Source organism: Pan paniscus, chromosome 4, assembly GCF_029289425.2.
Source record: "Pan paniscus chromosome 4, NHGRI_mPanPan1-v2.0_pri, whole genome shotgun sequence".
Lineage (NCBI taxonomy): Eukaryota > Metazoa > Chordata > Mammalia > Primates > Hominidae > Pan > Pan paniscus.
This window is the reverse complement of record NC_073253.2, coordinates 67,050,713-67,076,349: the sequence shown is the minus strand read 5'-3', so window position 1 is coordinate 67,076,349 and position 25,637 is coordinate 67,050,713. Positions and strand designations below refer to the sequence as shown.

The window sequence follows — 25,637 nt, the reverse complement described above, 5'->3', positions numbered from 1 at the left end:
GATGACAGTTTTTAGATAAGTTGGCCAGGACAGCCTTACTGAGGCGGTAATAATTAAACTGAAAGAAATGAGGGAAATGGCTATACGTGGGGGAACTCCATCAAGCAGAAGGCATAGCAGGCGTAAGAGTGTCCAGATGGGAGATGCCTGCAGTACTCTTGAAACAGCTGAGGGGAAAGGGCAGAGAGTAACAGGGAACAGATTGTGGAAGACCAAGTTTGTCAAAGTAAGAAGTTTGGCTTTTCCTGGGATTTTACAGGAGCCATCAGAAGGAACTGGGGATTTCACAAAGGGAACCAGGGATTTCCTGGGATTTCACAGGAGCCATCAGAGGGAACTGGGGAGTGACATGATCTGGCTTATGCTTTAACAGTATCACTCTGGCAGCTTTGTTGAAAATAGACGCAGAAGGCAAAAAAAGAGAGATCAGTTAGGAGCCTGTTGTATTAATCCAGGCAAGAGATAAAGGTGGTTTGGACTAGGAAGGTAGCAGTGGAATGCTGAGAAGTGGCTGGAGCTTGGCGGTATTTAAAAGGTTAAAGATAGCAAGATTTGCTAACAGATTGAAAGTGGAATATTAAAGAGAAGAGTCAAATACTCAAAAGGTTAGGTAAACACAAGAACAGTTTACACTGACTGAAATGGGGAAGATTGTAGGAGAAGCAGGTTTGGGTCAGGAGAAATCAAGAGCTCAGTCTTGAACATGTTATGTTTGACATGCCTATTACACATTTATGACACTACAGAGCAGACGTTGTGAGTGCCTCCCCCATACCCCCTTGGGCCTTACCATTTCAGTGCTTGCAGGACTGACCTTCAATGGCTAGTCTCTCTGTCTCTCTGCCTCTGGGCTTTCTCTAGCCATTGGAGCCTACTCTGCATGCATGGTAGCCCAGAAGTACAGAATGCACTTCCTGGTGGAGTGACCGGCAACCACTGACTGGTAGAAGTTAATGTATAAATACTCCAGTTCTCTCACTCTCCTAATAATGAAATTCAGGCATAACTCTTAGCAGGATTCACTGGACACTTGTTTAATAACACCCTCTATGGGCTGCCTTTCTTGTCTCACTTCCCCATTCTTCTACTAGGGTTTTCTAGGATCACCTCCCTCATAAACTGCTTGCACTTGAACCTCTGCCTCAGAGTCTGGCTCTGGCCGAACCCAAACTAAGACGACACCCAAGTGAGCAGGGTATTTATGCATATGGAATCACCAAGGAGGTGATTGTAGAGAAGAGGTCTAAGAACTAAGCCTTCAGGTATCCAACATTGAAAAGGAGGCTAGGGAGGTGAAAAGGAGGCTAGGGAGATGAAAAGGACACAGCTAAGGAGTCTTAAATGAAGTGACGAGAAGTAGGAGGAAAGCCAGGAGTGTGGGTTGTCCTAGAAACCAAGTGAAAAAGGTATTTTTAAGAGGAAGATTGAAGCCTGAGAACTGCCCACTGATTTTAGCAATTTGGAGGTCATTGGTGACCCTGAGGAGGGCATTTTTAGTAGCATTATCTCTTGGGTTCAAGAGAGGATAATGAGGGGAGAATTAAAGACAGTAAAGTGACTAACTCTTTTTTTTTTTTTTTTTTTGAGATGGAGTCTCGCTCTGTCACCCAGGCTGGGATGCAGTGGCGTGATCTCGGCTCACTGCAACCTCTGCCTCCTGGGTTCAAGCAATTCTCCTGCCTCAGCCTCCTGAGTAGCTGGGACTACAGGTGCGTGCCACCATGCCTGGCTAAAGAGACGGGGGTTTCACCATGTTAGCCAGGATAGTCTCGATCTCCTGACCTCATGATCCACCCGCCCTGGCCTCCCAAAGTGCTGGTATTACAGGCGTGAGCCACTGCGCCCAGTTTTGACCAACTCTTAAAAGGGGTTTTACTATAAAGAGAATGAGAGAAAGAGGTCTAATGCTAGAGGGGGAAGTGGAGTCAAGAGAGGCTTTTTTGTGATGTTTTTTATAACTTTTTTTTTTTTTTTGAGCCTCTCATGGTGGCACATGCCTATAGTCCGCAGCTACTTGGGAGACTGAGCTGGGAGGATTGCTTGAGCCTAGGAGTTCAAATCTAGCTTGGGCAACATAGCAAGACCCTGTCTTTAAAACCAAAACCAAAACCAAAAAATCCACACACATATAACCTTTTTATGTTTACCATATGTCAATACCAAAACAGTTTAAAAATCATGAGTATTCATTTTGATGAATTTTCCAAACTGAAAAGACCCCTGGAAGCACCACCAACATCAAGACAGAGAACACTTCTGGTACTCAGAGCGCTGCCCTCCACCTGCTCGTCATCCTCCACTCTATTCTCTACATCCTGAAGTGTAACCACTATTCTGACTTCTAATACCATAGATTGCTTTTGATTGTTTTAAACTTTACATAAATGGCATCATCCAATATGTATTCTTTTGTCTTACTTCAATTGTCCAATTTTGAGTTTGTGACTACCATCCATACTGTTTTATGTAGTTCAGATGTTTCATGCTCATTGCCATATATACAGTAATTCATTGTATGAATGTAGTACCACAATTTGTTTATCCATTCAACTGTTGATGATGTGACTAGTTTCTAGTTTCCAGTTTGGGGCTATTATGAATAACATTGATGTGAACATTCTAGTACAAGTCTTTTTGGTAAACTTTTTTTTTTTTTTTGGGGGGCAGGGTTTTGCTTCGTCACCCAGGCTGGAATGTGGTGGCACAATCACAGCTCACTGCAACCTTGACTTTCTGTATTTGAGTGATCCTCCCACCTCAGCCTCTGGAGTAGCTGGAACCACAGGGGCATGCCATCATGCCTGGCTAATTTTTAAAATGTTTTGTAGATATGGGGTCCTGCTATGTTGCCCAGACTGGTCTCAAACTCCAGGGCTCGAGTGATCCTCTTGCCTTGGCCTCCCAGAGTGTTGGTATTACAGATGTGAGCCACTGAGCCTGGCTCGTATGCATTTTTATTGGGGACATTTTTACTTATAAATTTTTTTCAATGACTTTTGGGGTACAAGTGGTTTTTGGTTACAATGATGAACTGTATACTGGTGAAATCTTAGATTTTAGTGCACCTATCACCTGAGTAGTGTACATTGTACCTAATACGTAGTTTTTAATCCCTCACCCCCTCCCACCCTACCCCTTCTAAGTCTCCAAAGCCCATGCCTTTTCATACCCATAGCTTAACTCTCATTTCTAAGTAAGAACATACAGTATTTGATTTTCCATTCCTGAGTTACTTCACTTGGAACAATGGCCTCCAGCTCCATCCAAGTTGCTGCAAAATACATTATTTTATTCTTTTTCATGGCTGAGTAGTATTCTATGGTATATACACCACGTTTTCTTTACCCACTCATTGGTTGGTTGGCACTTAGGTTGGTTCCAGATCTTTGCAATTGTGAATTGTGCTACAATAAACATGCATGCAGGTGTTTTTTGATATAATGACTTCTTTTCCTTTGGGGAGATACCCAGTAGGGGATTGTTGGATCAAATGGTAGATCTACTCTCAGATTTAGATTTTAATTTACTTTTAGATTTTAGATATAGAAATCTCCATTCTGTTTTCCATAGAGGCTGTACTAATTTACATTCCCACCAGCAGTGTATAAATGTTACCTTTTCACCACATTCATGCCAACATCTACTGTTTTTTGACTTTTTAATAATGACCATTCTGGCTGGGGTAAGGTGGTATCTCACTGTGGTTTTAATTTGGATTTTTGTGATGATTAGTGATGTAGAGTGTTTTTCCATATGTTTGTTGGCCATTTGTATGTCTTCTTTTGAGAAATATTTATTCATATCATTTGCCCACTTTTTAATGAGATCTTTTTTTGTTTTTTGTTTGCTAATTTGTTTGAGTTCCCTGTAAATTCTGGATATTAGTTCTTTGTCAGATACATAGTTTGCAAATATTTTCTCCCATTCTGTGGATTTCCTGTTTGCTTTGATGATTATTTTTTCTGTTGTGCAGAAGCTTTTCAGTTTAATGAGGTCCCATTTATTTATTTTTGTTTTTGTTGCATTTACTTTTGGGGTCTTAGTCACAAATTCTTTATCTAAGTCAATGTCCAGTAGAGTTTTTCCTGTTTTCTTCTATAATTTTTGTGGTTTCAGGTCTTAGATTTAAGTCTTTAATGATATTGAGTTGATTTTTGTATAAGGTGAGAGGGATCCAGTTTTATTCTCCCACATGGGGCTATGCAGTTTTCCCAGCAACATTTATTAAATAGGGTGTCCTTTCCCCAATTTATGTTTTTGTATGCTTTGTTGAAGATCAGTTGGTTGTTAGTTTTAAAAAAAGAGAAAAATCTACGAGTCTTTGGAAGGAATCTTTAGGGTTTTCTAGCTATATGATCATATCATCAGCAAACAGAGATGGTTTGACTGTCCCTTTTCCACTTTAGATGTCCTTTAGTTCTTTCTCTTGCCTGATTGCTCTGGCTAGGACTTCCAGTACTATGTTGAACAGAAGTGATGAAAGTGGGCATTCTTGTCTTGTTCCAGCTCTCAGGGGGAATGCTTTCAACTTTTCCCCATTTGGTATGATGTTGGCTTTCGGTTTGTGATATATGGCTTTTGTTATTTTGAGTTATGTTCCTTCTATGCCTAGTTTGTTGTCATTGTTTTTGTCATAAAGCAATGCTGGGTTTTGTCATGACATTGTTTTTGTCATAGAGCAATGCTGGATTTTACTTAATGCTCTTTCTGCATCTATTAAGATGATCATATGGTTTGGTTTTAATTCTGTTTATGTGATTTATCATATTTATTGACTTGCATATATATATAGAGAGAGAGAGAGCACAGATTTTTTTATTATTATACTTTAAGTTCTGCAGTACATGTGCACAATGTGCAGGTTTGTTACATATGTATACATGTGCCATATTGGTGTGCTGTACCCATTAACTGATCATTTACATTAGGTATATCTCCTAATGCTATCCCTCCCCCCTTCCCCCACCCAATGACAGGCCCCGATGTGTGATGTTCCCCACCCTGTGTCCAAGTGTTCTCATTGTTCAATTCCCACCTATGAGTGAGAACATTCGGTGTTTGGTTTTCTGTCCTTGCAATAGTTTGCTCAGAATGATGGTTTCCAGCTTCATCCATGTCCCTGCAAAGGACATGAACTCATCCTTTTTATGACTGCATAGTATTCCATGGTGTATATATGCCACATTTTCTTAATCCAGTCTATCATTGGTGGACATTTGGGTTGGTTCCAAGTCTTTGCTATTGTGAATAGTGCCACAATAAACATATGTGTGCATGTGTCTTTATAGCAGCATGATTTATAATCCTTTGGGTATATACCCAGTAATGGGATGGCTGGGTCAAATGGTATTTCTAGTTCTAGATCCTTGAGGAAGTGCCACACTGACTTCCTCAATGGTTGAACTAGTTTACAGTCCCACCAACAGTGTAAAAGTGTTCCTATTTCTCCACATCCTCTCTAGCACCTGTTGTTTCCTGACTTTTTAATGATTGCCATAACTAGTATGAGATGGTATCTCATTGTGGTTTTGATTTGCATTTCTCTGATGACCAGTGATGATGAGCATTTTTTCATGTGTCTGTTGGCTGCATAAATGTCTTCTTTTGAGAAGTGTCTGTTTATATCCTTTGCCCACTTTTTGATGCAGTTGCTTGTTTTTTTCTTGTAAATTTGTTTGAGTTCTTTGTAGATTCTGGATATTAGCCCTTTGTCAGATGGGTAGATTGCAAAAATTTTCTCCCATTCTGTAGGTTGCCTGTTCATTCTGATGGTAGTTTCTTTTGCTGTGCAGAAGCTCTTTAGTTTAATTAGATCCCGTTTGACAATTTTGGCTTTTGTTGCCATTGCTTTTGGTGTTTTAGACATGAAGTCCTTGCCCATGCCTATGTCCTGAATGGTATTGCCTAGGTTTTCTTCTAGGGTTTTTATGGTTTTAGGTCTAATGTTTAAGTCTTTAATCCATCTTGAATTAATTTTTGTATAAGGTGTAAGGAAGGGATCCAGTTTCCACTTTCTACATATGGCCAGCCAGTTTTCCCAGCACCAGTTATTAAACAGGAATCCTTTCCCCATTTCTTGTTTTTGTCAGCTTTGTCAAAGATCAGATGGTTGTAGACGTGTGGTATTATTTCAGAGGGCTCCGTTCTGTTCCATTGGTCTATCTGTCTGTTTTTGTACCAGTACCATGCTGTTTTGGTTACTGTAGCCTTGTAGTATAGTTTGAAGTCAGGTAGTGTGATGCCTCCTGCTTTGTTCTTTTGGCTTACAATTTTCTTGGCAATGTGGGCTCTTTTTTGGTTCCATATGAACTTTAAAGTAGTTTTTTCCAATTCTGTGAAGAAAGTCATTGGTAGCTTGATGGGGATGGCATTGAATCTATAAATTACCTTGGGCAGAATGACCATTTTCACGATATTGATTCTTCCTATCCATGAGCATGGAATGTTCTTCCATTTATTTGTGTCCTCTTTTATTTCATTGAGCAGTGGTTTGTAGTTCTCCTTGAAGAGGTCCTTCACATCCCTTGTAAGTTGGATTCCTAGGTATTTTATTCTCTTTGAAGCAATTGTGAATGGGATTTCACTCATGATTTGGCTCTCTGTTTGTCTGTTATTGGTAGAGGAATGCTTGTGATTTTTGCACACTGATTTTGTATCCTGAGACTTTGCTGAAGTTCTTTATCAGCTTAAGGAGATTTGGGGCTGAGACGATGGGGTTTTCTAGATATACAATCATATCATTTGCAAACAGGGACAATTTGACTTCCTTTTTTCCTAATTGAATACCCTTTATTTCTTTCTCCTGCTTGATTGCCTTGGCCAGAACTTCTAACACTATGTTGAATAGGAGTGGTGAGAGAGGGCATCCCTGTTTTGTGTCAGTTTTCAAAGGGAATGCTTCCAGTTTTTGCCCATTCCATATGATATTGGCTGTGGGTTTGTCATAAATAGCTCTTACTATTTTGCAATGCATTCCATCAGTACGTATTTTATTGAGAATTTTTAGCATGAAGGGTTGTTGAATTTTGTCAAAGACCTTTTCTGCATCTATTGAGATAATCATGTGGTTTTTGTCTTTGGTTCTGTTTGTATAATGATGGATTATGTTTATTGATTTGCGTATGTTGAATGAGCCTTGCACCCTAGGGATGAAGCCAACTTGATTGTGGTGGATAAGCTTTTTGATGTGCTGCTGGATTCAGTTTGCCAGTATTTTATTGAGGATTTTTGCATCAATGTTCATCAGGGATATTGGTGAAAATTCTCTTTTTTTGTTGTGTCTCTTCCAGGTTTTGGTATTAGGATGTTGCTGGCCTCATAAAATGAGTTAGGGAGGATTCCCTCTTTTTCTGTTGATTGGAATAGTTTCAGAAGGAATGGTACCAGCTCCTTTTTGTACCTCTGGTAGAATTCAGCTGTGAATCTGTCTGCTCCTGGACTTTTTTTGGTTGGTAGGCTATTAATTATTGCCTCAATTTCAGAACCTGTTACTGGTCTATTCAGGGATTCAACTTCTTCCTGGTTTAGTCTTGGGAGGGTGTATGTGTCCAGGAATTTATCCATTTCTTCTAGATTTTCTAGTTTATTTGCAGAGAGGTGTTTATAGTTTTCTCTGATGGTAGTTTGTATTTCTGTGGGATCGGTGGTGATATCCCCTTTATCATTTTTTATTGCCTCTATTTGATTCTTCTCTCTTTTCTTCTTTATTAGTCTTGCTAGCAGTCTATCAATTTTGTTGATCTTTTAAAAAAAACAGCTCTTGGATTAATTGATTTTTTATTTTTTTAAGGGTTTTTGGTGTCTCCATCTCCTTCAGTTCTGCTCTGATCTTAGTCATTTCTTGCTTTCTGCTAGCTTTTGAATGTGTTTGCTCTTGCTTCTCTAGTTCTTTTAATTGTGATGTTAGGGTATCAATTTTAGATCTTTCCTGCTTTCTCTTGTGAGCATTTAGTGCTATAAATTTCCCTCTACACACTGCTTTACATATATCCCAGAGATTCTGGTACGTTGTGTCTGTGTTCTTATTGGTTTCAAAGAACATCTTTATTTCTGCCTTCATTTTGTTATGTATCCAGTAGTCATTCAGGAGCAGGTTGTTCAGTTTCCATGTAGTTGAGCAGTTTTGAGTGAGTTTCTTAATCCTGAGTTCTAGTTTGATTGCACTGTGGTCTGAGAGACAGTTTGTTATAATTTCTGTTCTTTTACATTTGCTGAGGAGTACTTTACTTCCAACTATGTAGTCAATTTTGGAATAAGTGTGATGTAGTGCTGAGAAGAATGTATATTCTGTTGATTTGGGGTGGAGAGTTCTGTAGATGTCTATTAGGTCTGCATGGTGCAGAGCTGAGTTCAAGTCCTGGATATCCTTGTTAACTTTCTGTCTCATTGATCTGTCTAATGTTGACAGTGGGGTGTTAAAGCCTCCCATTATTATTGTTTGGGAGTCTAAGTCTCTTTGTAGGTCTCTATGGACTTGTTTTATGAATCTGGGTGCTCCTGTATTGGATGCGTAAATGTTTAGGATAGTTAGCTCTTCTTGTTGCATTGATCCCTTTACCATTATGTAATGGCCTTCTTTGTCTCTTTTGATCTTTGTTGGTTTAAAGTCTGTTTTATCAGAGACTAGGATTTCAACCCCTGCTTTTTCTGTTTTCCATTTGCTTGGTAGATCTTCCTCCATGCCTTTATTTTGAGCCTATGTGTGTCTCTGCATGTGAGATGGGTCTCCTGAATACAGCACACTGATGGGTCTTGACTCTTTATCAAATTTGCCAGTCTATGTCTTTTAATTGGAGGATTTAGCCTATTTACATTTAAGGTTAATATTGTTAAGTGTGAATTTGATCCTGTCAGTATGATGTTAGCTGGTTATTTTGCTTGTTAGTTGATGCAGTTTTCTCCCTAGCATCAATGGTCTTTACAATTTGGCATGTTTTTGCAGTGGCTGGTACTGGTTGTTCCTTTCCATGTTTAGTGCTTCCTTCAGGAGCTCTTGAAGGCAGGCCTGGTGGTGACAAAATCTCTCAGCATTTTTTGTCTGTAAAGGATTTTATTTCTTCTTCACTTATGAAGCTTAGTTTGACTGGCTATGGAATTCTGGATGGAAAATTCTTTTCTTTAAGAATGTTGAATATTGGCCCCCACTCTCTTCTGGCTTGTAGAGTTTCTGCCGAGAGATCTGCTGTTAGTCTGATGGGCTTCCCTTTGCAGGTAACCCAACCTTTCTCTCTGGCTGCCCTTAACAATTTTTCCTTCATTTCAACTTTGGTGAATCTGACAATTGTGTCTTGGAATTGCTCTTTTCGAGGAGTATCTTTGTGATGTTCTCTGCATTTCCTGAATTTGAATGTTGACCTGCCTTGCTAGGTTGGGGAAGTTCTCCTGGATAATATCCTGCAGAGTGTTTTCCAACTTGGTTCCATTCTCTCCGTCACTTTCAGGTACACCAATCAGACGTAGATTTGGTCTTTTCATATAGTCCCAGATTTCTTGGAGGCTTTGTTTATTTCTTTTTACTCTTTTTTCTCTAAACTTCTCTTCTCACTTCATTTCATTCATTTGATCTTCAATCACTGATACCTTTTCTTCCACTTGATTGAATTGGCTACTGAAGCTTGTGCATGCATCACATAGTTCTTGTGCCATGGTTTTCAGCTCCATCAGGTCATTTAAGGTCTTCTCTATGCTTTTTATTCTAGTTAGCCATTTGTCTAATCCTTTTTCAAGGTTTTTAGCTTCTTTGAGATGGGTTCGAACATCCTCCTTTAGCTTGGAGAAGTTTGTTATTACCAATTGTCTGAAGCCTTCTTCTCTCAACTCATCAAATTCATTCTCCGTCCAGCTTTGCTCTATGGCTGGCAAGGAGCTGCATTCCTTTGGAGGAGAAGAGGCACTCTGATTCTTAGAATTTTCAGCTTTTCTGCTCTGGTTTCTCCCCATCTTTGTGGTTTTATCTACCTTTGGTCTTTGATGATGGTGACCTACAGATGGGGTTTTGGTGTGGATGTCCTTTCTGTTTGTTAGTTTTCCTTCTAACAGTCAGGACCCTCAGCTACAGGTCTGTTGGAGTTTGGTGGAGGTCCACTTCAGACCTGTTTGCCTGGGTATCACCAGCAGAGGCTGCAAAACAGCAAATATTGCAGAATGGCAAGTGTTGCTGCCTGATCCTTCCTCTGGAAGCTTCATCTCAGAGGGTCACCCAGCTGTGTGAGGCATCAGTCGGCCCCTACTGGAAGGTGCCTCTCAGGCTACTCAGAGGTCAGGGACCCACTTGAGGAGGCAGTCTGTCCGTTCTCAGATCTCACACTCTGTGCTGGGAGAACCACTACTCTCTTCAAAGCTGTCAGACAGGGATGTTTAAGTCCGCAGAATTTTCTGCTGCCTTTTGTTCAGCTATGCCCTGCCCCTAGAGGTGGAGTCTACAGAGGGAGGCTGGCCTCTTTGAGCTGCGGGGGACTCCACCCAGTTCGAGCTTCCCAGCTGCTTTGTTTACCTACTCAAGCCTCAGCAATGGCAGATGCCCCTCCACCAGCCTCGCTGCCACCTTGCAGTTCAATCTCAGACTGCTGTGCTAGCAGTGAGTGAGGCTCCATGGGCATGGGACCCTCTGAGCCAGGTGTGGGATATGATCTCCTGGTGTGCCATTTGCTAGGACTGTTGGAAGAGCACAGTATTAGGGTGGGAGTGTCCCGATTTTCCAGGTACCTTCTGTCATCACTTCCCTTGGCTAGGAAAGGGGATTCCCCGACCCCTTGCACTTCCTGGGTGAGGTGATGCCCTGCCCTAGTTCAGCTCACACTTCGTGGGCTGCACCCACTGTCCAACAAGCCCCAGTGCGATGAACGTGGTACCTCAGTTGGAAATGCAAAAATCACCTGTCTTCTGCGTTGCTCATGCTGGGAGCTGTAGACTGGAGCTGTTCCTATTTGGCCATCTTTGAACCTCCCCCCTGACTTGCATATGTTAAACCTTCCCTCTATCTCTGGGACAAAGCCCATTTGATCATGATGTATTATGTTTTTGATTTGCTATTGGATTCTGTTTGCTGGTATTTTGTTGAGGACTTTTGCATCTATGTTCATCAGGAATATTGATCTGTAGTTTTCTTTTTTGTTATGTCATTTCCTGGGTTTGACACAGGGTGATACTGGCTTCATAGAATGAGTTTGGGAGGATTTTCTCTTTCTCAATCTTTTTGAATAGTCTCAATAGTATTGCTTCCAATTCTTCTTTGACTGTCTGGTAGAATTCAGCTATGAATCCATCTGGCCCTAGGCTTTTTTGTTGCTGGCAATTTCAATCAGTAAATTTTACTTAGTCAGTCTCACTGCTTGTTATCTGGTCTGTTCAGGATTTCTATTTCTTCCTGATTTAATCTGGGATGGTTGTAAATTTCCAGGAATTTATCCATTTCTTCTATGTTTTTTAGTTTGTGTGAATAGAGATGTTCATAGTAATCTCAACTGATCTTTTGTATTTCTGTTTCATTGGTTGTAGTGTCTCTATTTTCATTTCTAATTGAACTTATTCAAAACTTCTCTCCTCTTAGTTAATCTAGTTAATGGTCTATCAATTTTGTTTATCTTTTCAAAAAACCAACTTTTTGTTTTACTAATCTTGTGTAATATTTTTGTTTCAATTTCATTTATTTCTGCTCTGGTCTTTGTTGTTTCTTTTCTTCTCTAGCTTTGGGTTCCTTTGTTCCTGTTTCTTTAGCTCCTTGAGGTGCGATGTTAGGGTGTCAAGTTGTGATCTTTCAGACTTTTTGATGTAGGCATTTAGTGCTATAAACTTTCCTCTTAGCACCACTTTTGCTGTATCTCAGAAGTTTTGACAACTGTGTCATATTATCATTCATTTCAAGTAATTTTTAAATCTTCATCTTTATTTCATTGTTAACCCAAAATTTATACAGGAGCAGATTGTTTAATTTCCATGTATTTGTATAGTTTTGAGAATTCCTTTTGGAGTTGGTTTCTAGTTATTTCCTACTGTGGTCTGAGAAGATGCTTGATATGATTTTGATTTTTAAAAATTATTGATACTTGTTTTGTAGCCAATCATATGGTCTATGTTGGAATATATTCCATGTGCTGATAAGAAGAAAGTATATTCTATAGTTTTTGGGTAGGATGTTCTGTAAATATCTGTTAGGTCTACTTGTTTTAGAGTATTGTTTAAGTCATTGTTTCTTTGTTGACTTTCTGCCTCGATGATCTGTCTAGTGCTGTCAGTGGGGTGTTGAAGTATCCCACTATTATTGCGTTGCTCATTATCTCTTTCCTTAGGTCTAGCAGTAATTGTTTTATGAATTTTGGAGCTCCATAGTTAGGTACACATATATTTTGGATTATAATATTCTCTTGTCAGATTAATCCTTTTATCATTATATAATTGTAACCACCTAACAGGTTATTTCTGCCCACTGCACAAGCAAAATCAATTCATGGCATTGTGGTGAAGAAGGTGTTTAATTGATGCAAGGCCAGTCATGCCATGTGGTCAAACCAGGATGGAGATATTACTCAAATGAATCTCATCAAAGGCTTGTAGGTTAGGGGTTTTTCAAAGGCAGTTTTGGGGAAGGGATTGGGCTGACCAGACCAGGTGCTTGCTGCTGATTGTTTGGGTTGGAGATGAAATCACAGGGAGTTGAAGCTGTCCTCTTGTGCTGAGTCACTTCTGTGGGGCCACAGGAGTGGTTGGTGGGTCCATATGGGTCCAAGTGAAGCCATCGGTGTCAGACATGCAAAAAACCTGAAAAGATATCTCAAAAGGCTAATCTTAGGTTCTACAGTAGTAATGTTATCTGCATGAGTAATTGGGGGAGTTGCATATCTGTGACCTCTGGAATAATGGCTGTCAATCATTTATATCCACACCTTAGCAAAATTCAGGCTCTTCTCCTCCTCCTACGTCTGGTGGTCTCTCATTAGCTTTACAAAGGTGGTTGAGTTTTGGGAAAGATTATTATCATTTAAACTACAAACTAAATGTCTCCCAAAGCTAGCCAAGACTAAGCCCAGGAATAATTAAGGCAGCTTGAAGGCTAAAGGCAAGAGGGAGGTTGGCTACATCAGATGTCCCCCACTGCCATAATTGTCTCAGTGATATAATTTTTGCAAAGGTGGTTTTATAATGACCTTCTTTGTCTTTTTCTTTTTTTTAACTGTTGTTGCTTTAAAGTCTGTTTTATTTAATATAAGAATAGCCACTCCTACCCAGGCACGGTGGCTCACACCTGTAAATCCCAGCACTTTGGGAGGCCGAGGCAGGTATATCACCTGAGGTCAGGAGTTCAAGACCAGCCTGACAAAGATGGTGAAACTCCATCTCTACTAAATTTACAAAAACATTAGCTAGGCATGGTGGGGGGCACCTGTAATCCCAGCTACTCAGGAGGCTGAGGCAGGAGAATTGCTTGTACCCGGGAGGCAGAGGTTGCAGTGAGCTGAGATTGCGCCTTGCTCTCCAGCCTGGGCAACAAAGTGAGACTTCATCTCAAAAAAAAAAAAAAAAAAAAAAAGAATAGCTACTCCTGCTAGCCTTTAGTTTCCATATACACAGAACATCTTTTCCCACCCCTTTACCTTGTGTTTATGTGAATCCTTATGCATTAGATGAGTCTCTTGAAGACAGCAGATATTTGGTTTGTGATATTTTATCCATTCTGCCAATCTGTATGTTTTCAGTGGAGCATTTATGCCATTTATGTTTAATATTAACATTGAGATGTAAGGTACGATTCTCCTCATCATGTTGATTATTACCTGGATCCTTTTGTGTGTGTGTGTGTTATTGTTTTTATTTTTTTATTTTAATTTTTTTGAGACAGAGTCATGCTCTGTCACCCAGGCTGGAGTGCAGTGGCGAGATCTCTGCTCACTGCAAGCTCCGCCTCCCGGGTTCATGCCATTCTCCTGCCTCAGCCTCCCGAGTAGCTGGGACTACAGATGCCCGCCACCACGCCTGGCTAATTATTTGTATTTTTAGTAGAGATGGGGTTTCACCATGTTAGCCAGGATGGTCTCGATCTCCTGACCTCTTGATCCACCCCCCTTGGCCTCCCAAAGTGCTGGGATTACAGGTGTGAGCCACCGTGCCTGGCCATGTGTGTCTGTTATTGTTTTATAGGCCCTGTGAGTTTTATGCTTTCAAGAGGTTTTATTCTGATGCATGTCAACTTTTGGTTTCAAGATTTAGAAGTCCTTTTAGAATTTTGTGTATGGCTGGTCTGGTAGTTACAAATTCCTTCATCATTTGCTTGTCTGGAAAAGACTTTATTTCTCTTTCATTTATGAAACTTAGTTTTGCTGGACACAAAATTCTTGACTGACACTTATTCTGTTTAAGGAGGCTAAAGATTGGACCCCAATCCCTTCGGGCTTGTAAGGTTTCTGCTGAGGGGAAGATTTTTATCAATGACATAAATGTGTGATGATGGAAACAATCCAGTGGGAAGAGAAAATCGATGCAGGAGAGAAGAAAGAAAGCGTTTTTGGAGGGCTGCTCTTTAGTATATGAGAGTAGATGGAATCTATTCAACATGTAAAGGAGTCTTAGCTAGGCCTTAGATAGGAGTAGGAATTGTTTATCCAAAGTAAAATGAAGGAAGAGAGATTCCAGCAGGTTGGAAGACATGGTGGGAAGGACTTGAGGAAATTCTCCTCTATTGCTTATTTTACTCAATAAAGTAGGAAGCAAGGCTACCAGCTGTGAATGAGGAGTGGAAGAAGGCATTAGAGACTTGACGAGAGAAAAGAAGCCATGAAAGAGTTATACAAAAGTGTATGAGGTTTATTGGACTAGGGAAAGTATGTCTGCCAGGCGCTTTAAAGGGCCAACTGAAGTTAGTGACCAGAAATTCAAAGTGAGACAAGCCATTATGTCCAACAGCATGGGTGCAGGCAGAGAGTAGTGGGAAGCTGGATTTAACCAGAGTCATGGTTTAGCAAAGTGAACACAACAACCTGGGAGAGAGACAGGGGAACTTAGGGAGTGCCCGAAGGCATGATAACATTAATAGAGATCCTCCTCCAGTGAATGTCACCAGCCTCCCAGTTGCTCAACTGAGAAACCTTGACCTTTTCCTCAACCCCTAACACCCAAACACCAAGTGGTATTGATTTCACTTCCTAAATATCTCCTCCTTTCCTCATTGGATTAAGCTACTGTAATTTGTCTTCATGTTTATATTGTTTCCCCCATAGCAGCCAGAGGTGATGTTTTAGAAATTACAAGCCTGATCATGTAACTACCTACTTACAAGCTTCCAGCAGCTTCTTTTTTTTTTTTTCAAGTGGCAGTTTTAAGTTTGTGGGTTTTTAATTTATATATGTGAAATAACTTTTTATAGGCAAAAATAATAATAGCATGCTTCTTACTGCCCTTAATGTGAAATGACTCACAAGACCTTGGTGTGGCCAATTCTCCAGCCTCTTTTTTGGCTTATATTTTTCCTTCTTCCCCATATGCCAGCCCTACTTTCTTCTTTCAATTCTTCAAAGTCAGTCATCTCTGAGGGTGCATATACCCCCAGAGAATGCCCAAGATGATTCACTGGGATGAGGGAAAAAAATACTAGAACTTCCTTTTATATTTATTTGTGATTATATATTTTTAATTTCTGTGATTATATATATTGAAAATGTGTAAATCAGTAGTACATGGATACACTTTATAAATACATATACATATATTAGAGTAGTGCTCAAAAATGTTTTATTATGCACATGCAGTTGTAAGAATATGTTCAGAGACCACATGTACCATTTACCCAGTTTCACACAAACTTGCATCTTGCAAAACTATAGTCATAACCTTGATATTAATATTGATCTAATTCACTGATCTTATTAAGATTTTCCCAGTTCTTGTATTCATGCATGTGTATGTATTTTAACTCTATGGAATGTTATCACATAAATAGGTTGTTATATTCCCCACAACAGTAAAGATACAGGACAAGTCCATTATCACAAGGGCCCTTCAAGTGGCTCTTCTGTAGCCACCTCCTAATCCCCTATACCCTGTCCCTGACTCCTGCCAGCCACTAATCCATTCTCCATTTCTATAATTTTGTCATTCCAAGAAAATTATATACAAGAAATCATACAGTAGTAACCTTTTAGGATTGGCATTTTTCACTCACCACACTTCTCGGGCAATTCATCTAAGCTGTTGTATCAATAGTTGGTTCATTTTTATTGCTGAGTGGTATTCCACGTATGAAGGTACCACAATTTGTTTAGCCATTCACCAGCTGAGGACATGTAGATTCTTTGCAGTTAGGAGCTATTATCAATAAAGCAACTAATGATGTTGAATATTAAAAAAATGTTTTATTGACAAAGGAAGCCAATCAAAAAAGCTTGTAGACCATAACCCTAATGTTTCAGGTCTTTCCTACCTCAAGATCTTCTGTCCTACCCATCCCTACTTTTAGAACCTCTCCCTACTTTTCTCTAGCTAACTCTTGGACTCCAGAGAAAGTGTTAAAAGTCTTCCCTAACCCCCAGACCAGGGGTATATCCCCCTGTTTTATGCCCCTAATGCTCCTGGCACTTTTCCCCCTAAGCCCACTGTACCTGATATTTTCTATCTGCCCCTCCAGATCTACTCTCCACCCTTCTTCATTCTGCTCTCAGCCCAGGACTACATCAAATCTCCTTAGTCCTCTGGGTTCCAGTTGACTTTGATCTCTAGGGAGCCCTTGCAGGGGAAGGAAGGAGAAGGAGGGCCTGATTTTATTCCTCCAGCCCCTCACAGTAAGGCTGACTCAGGCAACTTTTGTGTCTAGAAGGAAAGCCTCAGCTTCTCTCTACACAAAACTATCTTCCTAGGTTTTAATCTCTGCTCCCTTCCCTTTGTCCCCTTGGTCCTGTAGATGTATTTTGCTTGGTCTAATCTAGGTTTTAAAATTTGAATTAGTTGTTGATACTTAATAATTGGAAGATTTTGCATAAAGTTTCAGATGTCTGGCTTCTCTTGAAAAAAAATCAGAAGGTTTGACAACACTGAGCCTCCATTCCAAATAGTAACCATTGTGTGGCCTTGAGTAGAGCCACCTCTTCCACTGGGGCAGCTACTCTTAAGGATTCACCATCCCCACTAACTCCCTGTTCCATACAATAACCTTGCTTTGCTATTACCACCCTGGCACTAGGAGTCCTGGTTTAAAGAATGTGTTGCCCGCTAGGTGGGACCTGTGTCAGACTTCTCATCAGATTTGGAGAAAGGGCATGCTGGCCTCTCCCATCTGTCTACTTCTCTCTGTCTCCCCTTGCGCCACATAGAGCACCCTCTCTCTGGGGTTTCTATCATCCCCTCCTAGACTCCCACTTGCTCCCAGGCTTGCTGCTCCTCTCTGCACTTCTCACATCTTGCCAGAGTGCTTTTTTTTTTTTCTTTTTTTTGAGGTGGAGTCTCACTCTGTCACCTAGGCTGGAGTGCAGTGGTGTGATCTTGGCTCACTGCAACCTCTGCCCCCTGGGTTCAAGCAATTCTCCTGTCTCAGCCTCCCAAGTAGCCAGAATTACAGGCGGCTGCCACCGTGCCTGGCTAATTTTTTGTATTTATAGTAGAGACGGGGTTTCACTTTCACCATCTTGACCAGGCTGGTCTTGAACTCTTGACCTTGTGATCCACCCGCCTCGGCCTCCCAAAGTGCTGGGATTACAGGTGTGAGGCATCACACCTGGCCCAGAGTGCTCTTTTTAAATGGGACTCAGATTACAACCCTTTTTCTTAAAACCTTGCTATGTTTTCTCATTGCCCTATAGTTAAAGCCTGCATTTCTAAAGCAGTCTCCTGGCTTATCTGACCTTTACCTACTACCAGGCTGATCTGGGGCCACCCCTCCTCATTCTGCTTTTCCAGAACAGTGGGTTCCTCAAGCATACACCTTATGTCTTGCCTGGGCAGCACACTTGCCAAGCTCCTAGGCCAAGTATGAGGCCTCTCTCCTCACTTCCTGGTCACAATTTAAGTGCCCTTACCCAGATAGTGCCTTTCCATTCTCTGTCTGTATCTCTTCTTAATGGGTGCTATGCTTGTAAGAAGGGATTTTTTTTTTAGTCTTTCTCTCATTGGACTGTGAGAACAGTGTTTATCTTTTTCACTGCCTGGTGTATAGTAGGTGCTCACTGAACATTTATTGAAAGAGCAGATTTAGAGATCTAGCTCTTCATGGAATAGCAGTTTCTACCACCTAGCGACAATGTGGAATACCAGGGCTTCTAAAGTGTTTAGTATGATCATACATTTATGTTATGAGGCCTGCCTGTAGGGTGATTGCACATGAGGTGAGGCCATCGAGGCACCTAGGGCAGAGGATTTAAGGAAGCTTTCACCCTTACAATGCCTCTCCTGCCACACTCTAGACCTGGCTCTGGGAGGGAAGCCTTTGCTAAGAACCATGAAAGGAAAGGAGAAAAAGAAAACTAGGGTGGTGCTAAAGGGAGATTTGTGACGGCAGCCTGACACCTACCACCTGATTCTTGAACACTCACTGTGGATAGAATGGTGTATGGTGGCCACAGGGAGGAGGGGGCAGCAGAGTGATGATACCTTAACTGACACCTGAGTCAGTAATGGGAGAACTGAGGAGAAGCAGTGGGTTCTTCTACAGGAAATCGAAGGGTGGAATTCATTAATCTAGCCCTTAAAACAACAGCTTACCCAACATGCTACACAAAACCAGGTTTCTGTTTCAGATAAATAGGTGAAGGGACTCTTAATCCTAAAGACTGAAAAGTAGAAAAGAAAGGGGAAGAAGAGTGCCTCAAGGATTGCCATTGGAGGTTCTTTTGCTGGGGCTGATTGCCAGCTGAGATTATTCAAGCCCCGGAGCAAACATTCTGCTCCTGCTCCCTTAGAGCTGCCCTCCCACCGCTCAGTATTGCCTCCTGCAAGGGGCGGGCTGGCTGCAGCAGACACCAGTGAACCCTTTTTCCATTCCAGAAGTCCCAGTGGACCTACTTTAATATACCAATAACACTCCTATTTTAAACTAGCTGTATCCATTTTCGTTCTAATAGTCCCAGTGCTAAAGTTTTTCAAAGCAGTTATTTTGTAAGTAGGTCAAACAGGTACTTTGGGATCCTGTTCTGTCTGTTTGCTTGCCAGGTAACCTCTTTGTTATCTAATTCAAAGTCTGGTACAGTTTGAACCAAAACAAAAAAGGAATGATGTTTCACTTTGGAGTCAAGATTCATTCATTTTCTAACATTAATCATTTTCGTTACACAATAAGTCTATATTCATGATAAAAAATAGAAAATACGAATAAGCAAAACTAAATTGAAAGGAAAACCATCTGTGATCTGCCAATTAGAAAATCTCTATTCTAAACATTTTGGTAAATATGCTACCAGATTTTTATCTATGCAAATGTGTATTTGTATTTTTCCTCACTTGTATAGTGGACATCTTTTCATATTAATAAATAAGTTAGCATCATTACTTTTGATAGCTTCATGGTGTGAAATTATAAAATTAGGCCTACCACACTCTATTTTAACTATCTCTCTTGCTGGGTACTTAAGCTATTCCCAATATCACAGAAGCCTTTTTATACATGCATCCTTGTACATGCATCAGATTCTTTAAGATTGCCGAAGGTGAAATGGTTGGGTCCCAGGGTGCAACTATTTTTTAGCATTTCAATACATAATACCAAAGTGCAATCCAGAACCATTGTACCAATTAATGCTCCCGCCAGCAGCACATTGCAGTGTTGATTTCCTCCTGGCCTCACCAGCACGCTGTCAACACTGGGTACTGGTGTGTCGTGTACATAACATTACATGCCAGGCACTGAGAGTGAAATAAAACAGTTCATGTTGGGAATTGGGCAAGAGAGGGAGATAAACAAGGGAGGTGACATCTACAGACCGGTTAGCTGAGATTACAGTACATTGGGGCTCCAAGTGCACAGAATCTGAACATCATGTTCATCCTAGGACAAGTGTTGCAGAGGCTTCCTGAAGAGGTTCATTCTGAGGCTTACCTTGAAGGATCATCAGGAATTAATGATGAGTATATTAAGCCATTCTCGCATTTCTATAAAGAAATGCCTGAAATTGAGTAATTTTTTTTTTTTTTTCCCCAAGACGGAGTCTTGCTTTCTCACCTAGGCTGGAGAGCAGTGGTGCGATCTCGGCTCACTGCAACCTCTGCCTCCCTGGGTTCAAGTGATTCTCCTGCCTCAGCCACCCGAGTAGCTGGGATTACAGGTGCCTGCCACCGGGTCCATCTGATTTTTGTATTTTTAGTAGAGACAGGGTTTCACCATGTTGGCCAGGCTGGTCTCAAACTCCCGACCTCGTGATCCTCCCGCCTTGGCCTCCTGAAGTGCTGGGATTACAGGCGTGAGCTGCCGCGCCCAGCCAAAATTGAGTAATTTATAAGAAAAAAAGGTTTTATTAGCTCATGATTCTGCAGGTTGTACAGGAAGCGTGGTGGCATCTGCTTCTGTAGAGGCCTCAGGAAGCTCCAATCATGGTGGAAGGTGGAAGGCACATCACACTGTGAAAGCAGGAGCAAGAGTTGGGGGAACATGCCACAAGATCCCACCACTTTTAAAGAACCAGATCTCATGTGAACTCAGAGCGAGAGCTCACTTATCACTAAGGAGATGGCCCAAGCCATTCATGAGACATCAGCCTCCATGACCCAAACACCTCCCACCAGACTCCACCTCCAACATTGGGGATTACATTTCAATGAGATTTGGGTGGGGACAAATGTCCAAACTATATTGATGAGTGAAAGCAAGAGTAAAGAACAGGGAAGGAATGATGGAGAGAATGATCCAGATAGAGAAAATCTTCTAGGCATGAATGTTCAGCACCTTTTCAGGGAGCAACAAAAAGTTCTGTATTGGTTGCAATGAAGGGTGCATGGGGCATTGGGGATGGTGGACAGGAATGACGGACAGTGAGGCTGATGAGATGAGCTGGGTCTCATCAAGAAGTTCTCTCCGGGCTTAGCAAAGGAGCTCTAGCTTTATCTGGAAACTTTCCTTGGGAGGCAGGACTTGGCATCAAAACCTGTGTGTGGAAGACTCACACCGATCCAAGGGAAGGGCACTGATACTGGGCTCAAGCATTGCTTTGTCATTCCCTAATGAGCTCTCTCAGCTTGGGAACAGCCACTCTCTGTCTAGTAAAGGAAAGGAGCTGATCCAGGTCCTCTCCAGTTCTAACTATGCTCCTGTGAATTCTGGCACAATTTTTACTTTTTTTCCTTGCAGAAAAGGTGGCCATTAAGATCCTGGACAAGACCAAGTTAGACCAGAAAACCCAGAGGCTACTATCCCGAGAAATCTCCAGCATGGAAAAGCTGCACCATCCCAACATCATCCGCCTTTACGAAGTAGTGGAGACCCTATCCAAGCTGCACTTGGTGATGGAGTATGCAGGGGGTGGGGAGCTCTTCGGAAAAATTAGCACTGAGGGGAAGCTCTCTGAACCAGAAAGCAAGCTCATCTTCTCCCAGATTGTGTCTGCCGTGAAGCACATGGTGAGCAGGGGTGACGAGTGAGAACCTTGCTCCCATTGCACTGACACTGGGAGCACAGGGCTTTAGGTTACTAACCCTCAAGTGTCCCAGAGGGCTTTTGTCCTACAAAGCAGACAGTAGTCCCTTCTGAGTCAGAAGTCTGGCTGGGATCATGCTCCTTGCCTGTGAAGCAACAACCAGGGATGTCCAGTTACACGTCAACCTCCTAGCTTCTGCAGACATTGGCAGGAATCACTGGGAGCAGCTGATGAATATTATCCACTCCCTGGCCATACCCATTTCTCCAACCTCATCTTCCACTATCTGGATAGCTGGCTCCTCACTGCTTCTTGGTTTTGCTTTCCTACTTCTGTCTAGGATGCCCTCATATGACATCTCACATTCTAAATCCTATCCATACTTCATGCCCAGCTTGGTTCTCTCTCTCTCTCTCTCCCCCACTCCCCCTCTCCGTGTGTGTGTGTGTGTGTGCGTGTGTGTGTGAGAGAGAGAGAGAGAGAGAGAGAGATGTTCTTCAATCTCACATCAGTTATACTGATATTTTGCCTTCAGTAAGATCCCCTAGCTATTATTGCCTCTGTGCCCAGTAGATTAACACTTGGTTGTGTCTTTCTTTTTTCCCTTCCTTCCTGCCTGCCTTCCTTCCTTCCTTCCTTCCTGCCTGCCTTCCTTCCTGCCTGCCTGCCTTCCTTCCTTTTCTTCCTCCCTTCCTTTCTTTTCCTTCCTTCCTCCCTTCCTTCCTTTCTTTCTCTTTGTTTCTTTTTTTTTTTAGACAGAGTCTTCCTCTGTCACCCAGGATGGAGTGCAGTGGCATGATCTTGGCTCACTGCAACCTCCGCCTCCCGGGTTCAAGCGATTCTCCTGCCTCAGCCTCCCAAGTAGCTGGGATTACAGGCATGTGCCACCATGCCTGGCTGATTTTGTGTTTTTAATAGAGATGAGGTTTCACCATGTTTGTCAGGCTTGTCTTGAACTCCTGACCTCAAGCGATCCACCTGCCTCGGTCTCCCAAAGTAGTGGGATTACAGGCATGAGCCACCGTGCCTGGCCGGTTGTTTCATTCTTATTTTAGTTCTTTGGTTACTTCTTTAGATAAATCTGGACTCCTAGTGCACACTCTGTAGTTCTCCCAAGAACTGGCTGTTTTTTTGCCTCCTTAATTTTGGCCGTATTGCGGGCCATACAGGAGGAACCTGACTTGCAGACCTGAGTATCACTTTTACTACCAAAAGTTTTAGTCAGTCACCATCTTTACTCAGATCCCAGTTGAACGGATCTGTCAGAAAAGAGACACTTGGCTAGGGTCTATATTAGTTGAGAGGCTATTTCCAATTCACTTCTCAGCCTGCATCGTTGTGGGAGCAAGAACTGGGATCAGTGAGCCACAGTGAACCTCATTACGTGCCAGGCACTGAAAAAGTCAAATAAAACAGTCCATGCTAGCAATGGGGCAAAAGAGGGAGAATTTGCAAGGGAATCTGTGGCCTAGAGGGCCCAAAATAGCAGTAGGGAAGGAGAGGAGGAAGAAAAAGAAGTGAGCCAGGGAGAAGAGCTTGACTGTAGTGGTGGTGGATGTTTCAGACCTGTGATATATGACCAATCATCATTTAAGTGGCTTTGGGCTGTGGTGAGCTTTCCCAGGGCCAGAGAATAAGCCAGACCCATACCAAGTGATAGAACAGATGGGCAAAGAGTCTTCCACATTCTACTTGGAAAAGTAACTTGGTGGGAGAACAGAAGAGAATCCAGCAATAGAAGGTACAGATGTTAGTCTTCAGCAGCTCTACTCCCTGCCATTTCTCCAACGCTCTGCAAACAGGAAGTGTGTTTCATAGCCATAGATCCACATCTTATTGAGTTTGTTTATATGCCAAGACCATGCTGAGCACTGTTCTCATCATATATAGTTAGCATCCTATATAGTTCTCACCACAGCCTATGGTTATCAGTATCCCACTTTACAAAGAAGGAAACTGACATTCACAGTACCCAGCTGGTATAGTTGAACCTAGAATTGACCAGACTGTCCCCTCCAAAGCCTGGATTCTTATTCCAGGAGGGCCATGAGGCAAGGTGACAAACACAAAGCCATTTTCCAAGAGCCCTTGGGACTGAACAGGTCAAGGGTCCTCTGAAGATTGTCTGGATTCAGGATGCAAGGGTGGGAGTGGAGCATGTGCCCACAATCCACAGTGTGTTCTGTGGCTAGATCCTTGCCAAATGCAACCACCTCCCTTTGGCTGAATTCTGTAAAGATAAAAGAGTCCACCCCAAAAAGCATGGCCGGAAAGTCAGGGGAGGGCTCCAAGCCTTCCTGGTCAAACGATCCATCAGCCAGAAAAACCCATGTATGACCTCAACAACTAAGGATTACTGTTTCATTGTATTTCAGAATGTGTAGTTTCATAAGGTCTGGGTCTTATTTCTGGTGTTAGTTTCTGAGTCCACATGTGTGGAACAGACTCCAACCTTTACCACATAGAATAGGAACTTTGGTCTATTTGGGGAGGTGTGGGCATTACATTGGGCTAAAGGTTATGACAGGGTTTGCTATCATGACTTAAGTTGATCCTCACTGAATTTGTTATTCCACCATCATTATCTCACTGTTTCAGAGCAACTGATACATTTTTTATTTTGACATTTTACTGTAAAAATAACTTTTCTCTATGTCTTCTTCCACAGCATGAAAACCAAATTATTCATAGAGATCTGAAAGCAGAAAATGTATTCTATACCAGTAATACTTGTGTGAAGGTGGGCGATTTTGGATTCAGCACAGTAAGCAAAAAAGGTGAAATGCTGAACACTTTCTGTGGGTCTCCTCCCTACGCTGCGCCTGAACTCTTCCGGGACGAGCACTACATTGGCATTTACGTGGATATCTGGGCCTTGGGGGTGCTTTTGTACTTCATGGTGACTGGCACCATGCCATTTCGGGCAGAAACCGTGGCCAAACTAAAAAAGAGCATCCTCGAGGGCACATACAGTGTACCGCCGCACGTGTCAGAGCCCTGCCACCGACTCATCCGAGGAGTCCTTCAGCAGATCCCCACGGAGAGGTACGGAATCGACTGCATCATGAATGATGAATGGATGCAAGGGGTGCCATACCCTACACCTTTGGAACCTTTCCAACTGGATCCCAAACATTTGTCGGAAACCAGCACTCTCAAGGAAGAAGAAAATGAGGTCAAAAGCACTTTAGAACATTTGGGCATTACAGAAGAGCATATTCGAAATAACCAAGGGAGAGATGCTCGCAGCTCAATCACAGGGGTCTATAGAATTATTTTACATAGAGTCCAAAGGAAGAAGGCTTTGGAAAGTGTCCCAGTCATGATGCTACCAGACCCTAAAGAAAGAGACCTCAAAAAAGGGTTCCGTGTCTACAGAGGGATAAGACACACATCCAAATTTTGCTCGATTTTATAAATTGCACTAGACTGCTTGTAATTAACCAAGAGGATTGTTGCTGCTTCTAAATTTTTTTCAAGGACAACTTGAGGGGAGACATTTTTGTAATTTTTAAATAAACTTAAATTTGAGATATGCATTTTTTTCTCCAAAAAGTCTATTAGCTCAGATTCTGGCTTGATTTGGGATCTTGTTTTATTATCAAATTTCAGCATTCATTCATTTAATCAAGAAATATTTATCCAGTGCCTCCTGTGTGTCAGGCACTATTTAAGGTGCTAGGGAAACAGCAAGAAATAAATAGGCAAGGTCCCTCCTCTCATGTGCAGGATGTTCTAGCCCAGGACAAAGGTACTAACAACTACATTTTTTAAAAAAGAGAAAGATCAGTGATAGATGCTATGCAGAGAATTCAAAAAGGGTGATCTGATATCAGAGGCTTGCTACTTTGGATTAGTCATTAAGGAAGGCCACTTTGAGTACATATAAGTTTAAGATCTGAATGAGAAGCAGGAGTGTCTTTTACAAAATGCCAGAGCATTCCATGCAGCTAGGGGTTTCAGACTCAGTTCCCCCCAAAACAGAGCCTAAGACAAAGGCTTCCATATAAAGTAGTTAGGGCTTTCCAGAGGCCCCACACTACACAGCCTGAGTAGCAGTTTGCTCAGAAGCCAAAATTGCTGCAATCTTTCTTTTAT

At 41.8% G+C, this 25,637-nt stretch overlaps 1 protein-coding gene across 3 annotated transcripts in view; it reads left to right on the top strand.

Annotated features, from left to right (window-relative positions):
* The window catches only part of NIM1K (NIM1 serine/threonine protein kinase), an 88,400-nt gene extending 63,322 nt beyond the window's left edge, over positions 1-25,078 (top strand). For all 3 annotated transcript variants that reach the window (XM_055112412.1, XM_055112413.1, XM_055112414.2), the window contains 2 exons: positions 21,254-21,522; positions 24,208-25,078. In XM_055112412.1, the coding sequence (XP_054968387.1) occupies positions 21,254-21,522; positions 24,208-24,957 (1,019 nt within the window). In that variant the 3' untranslated portion in view covers positions 24,958-25,078. The remainder of the gene's footprint in view (positions 1-21,253; positions 21,523-24,207) is intronic.
* The last annotated feature ends 559 nt before the right edge of the window (positions 25,079-25,637 follow it).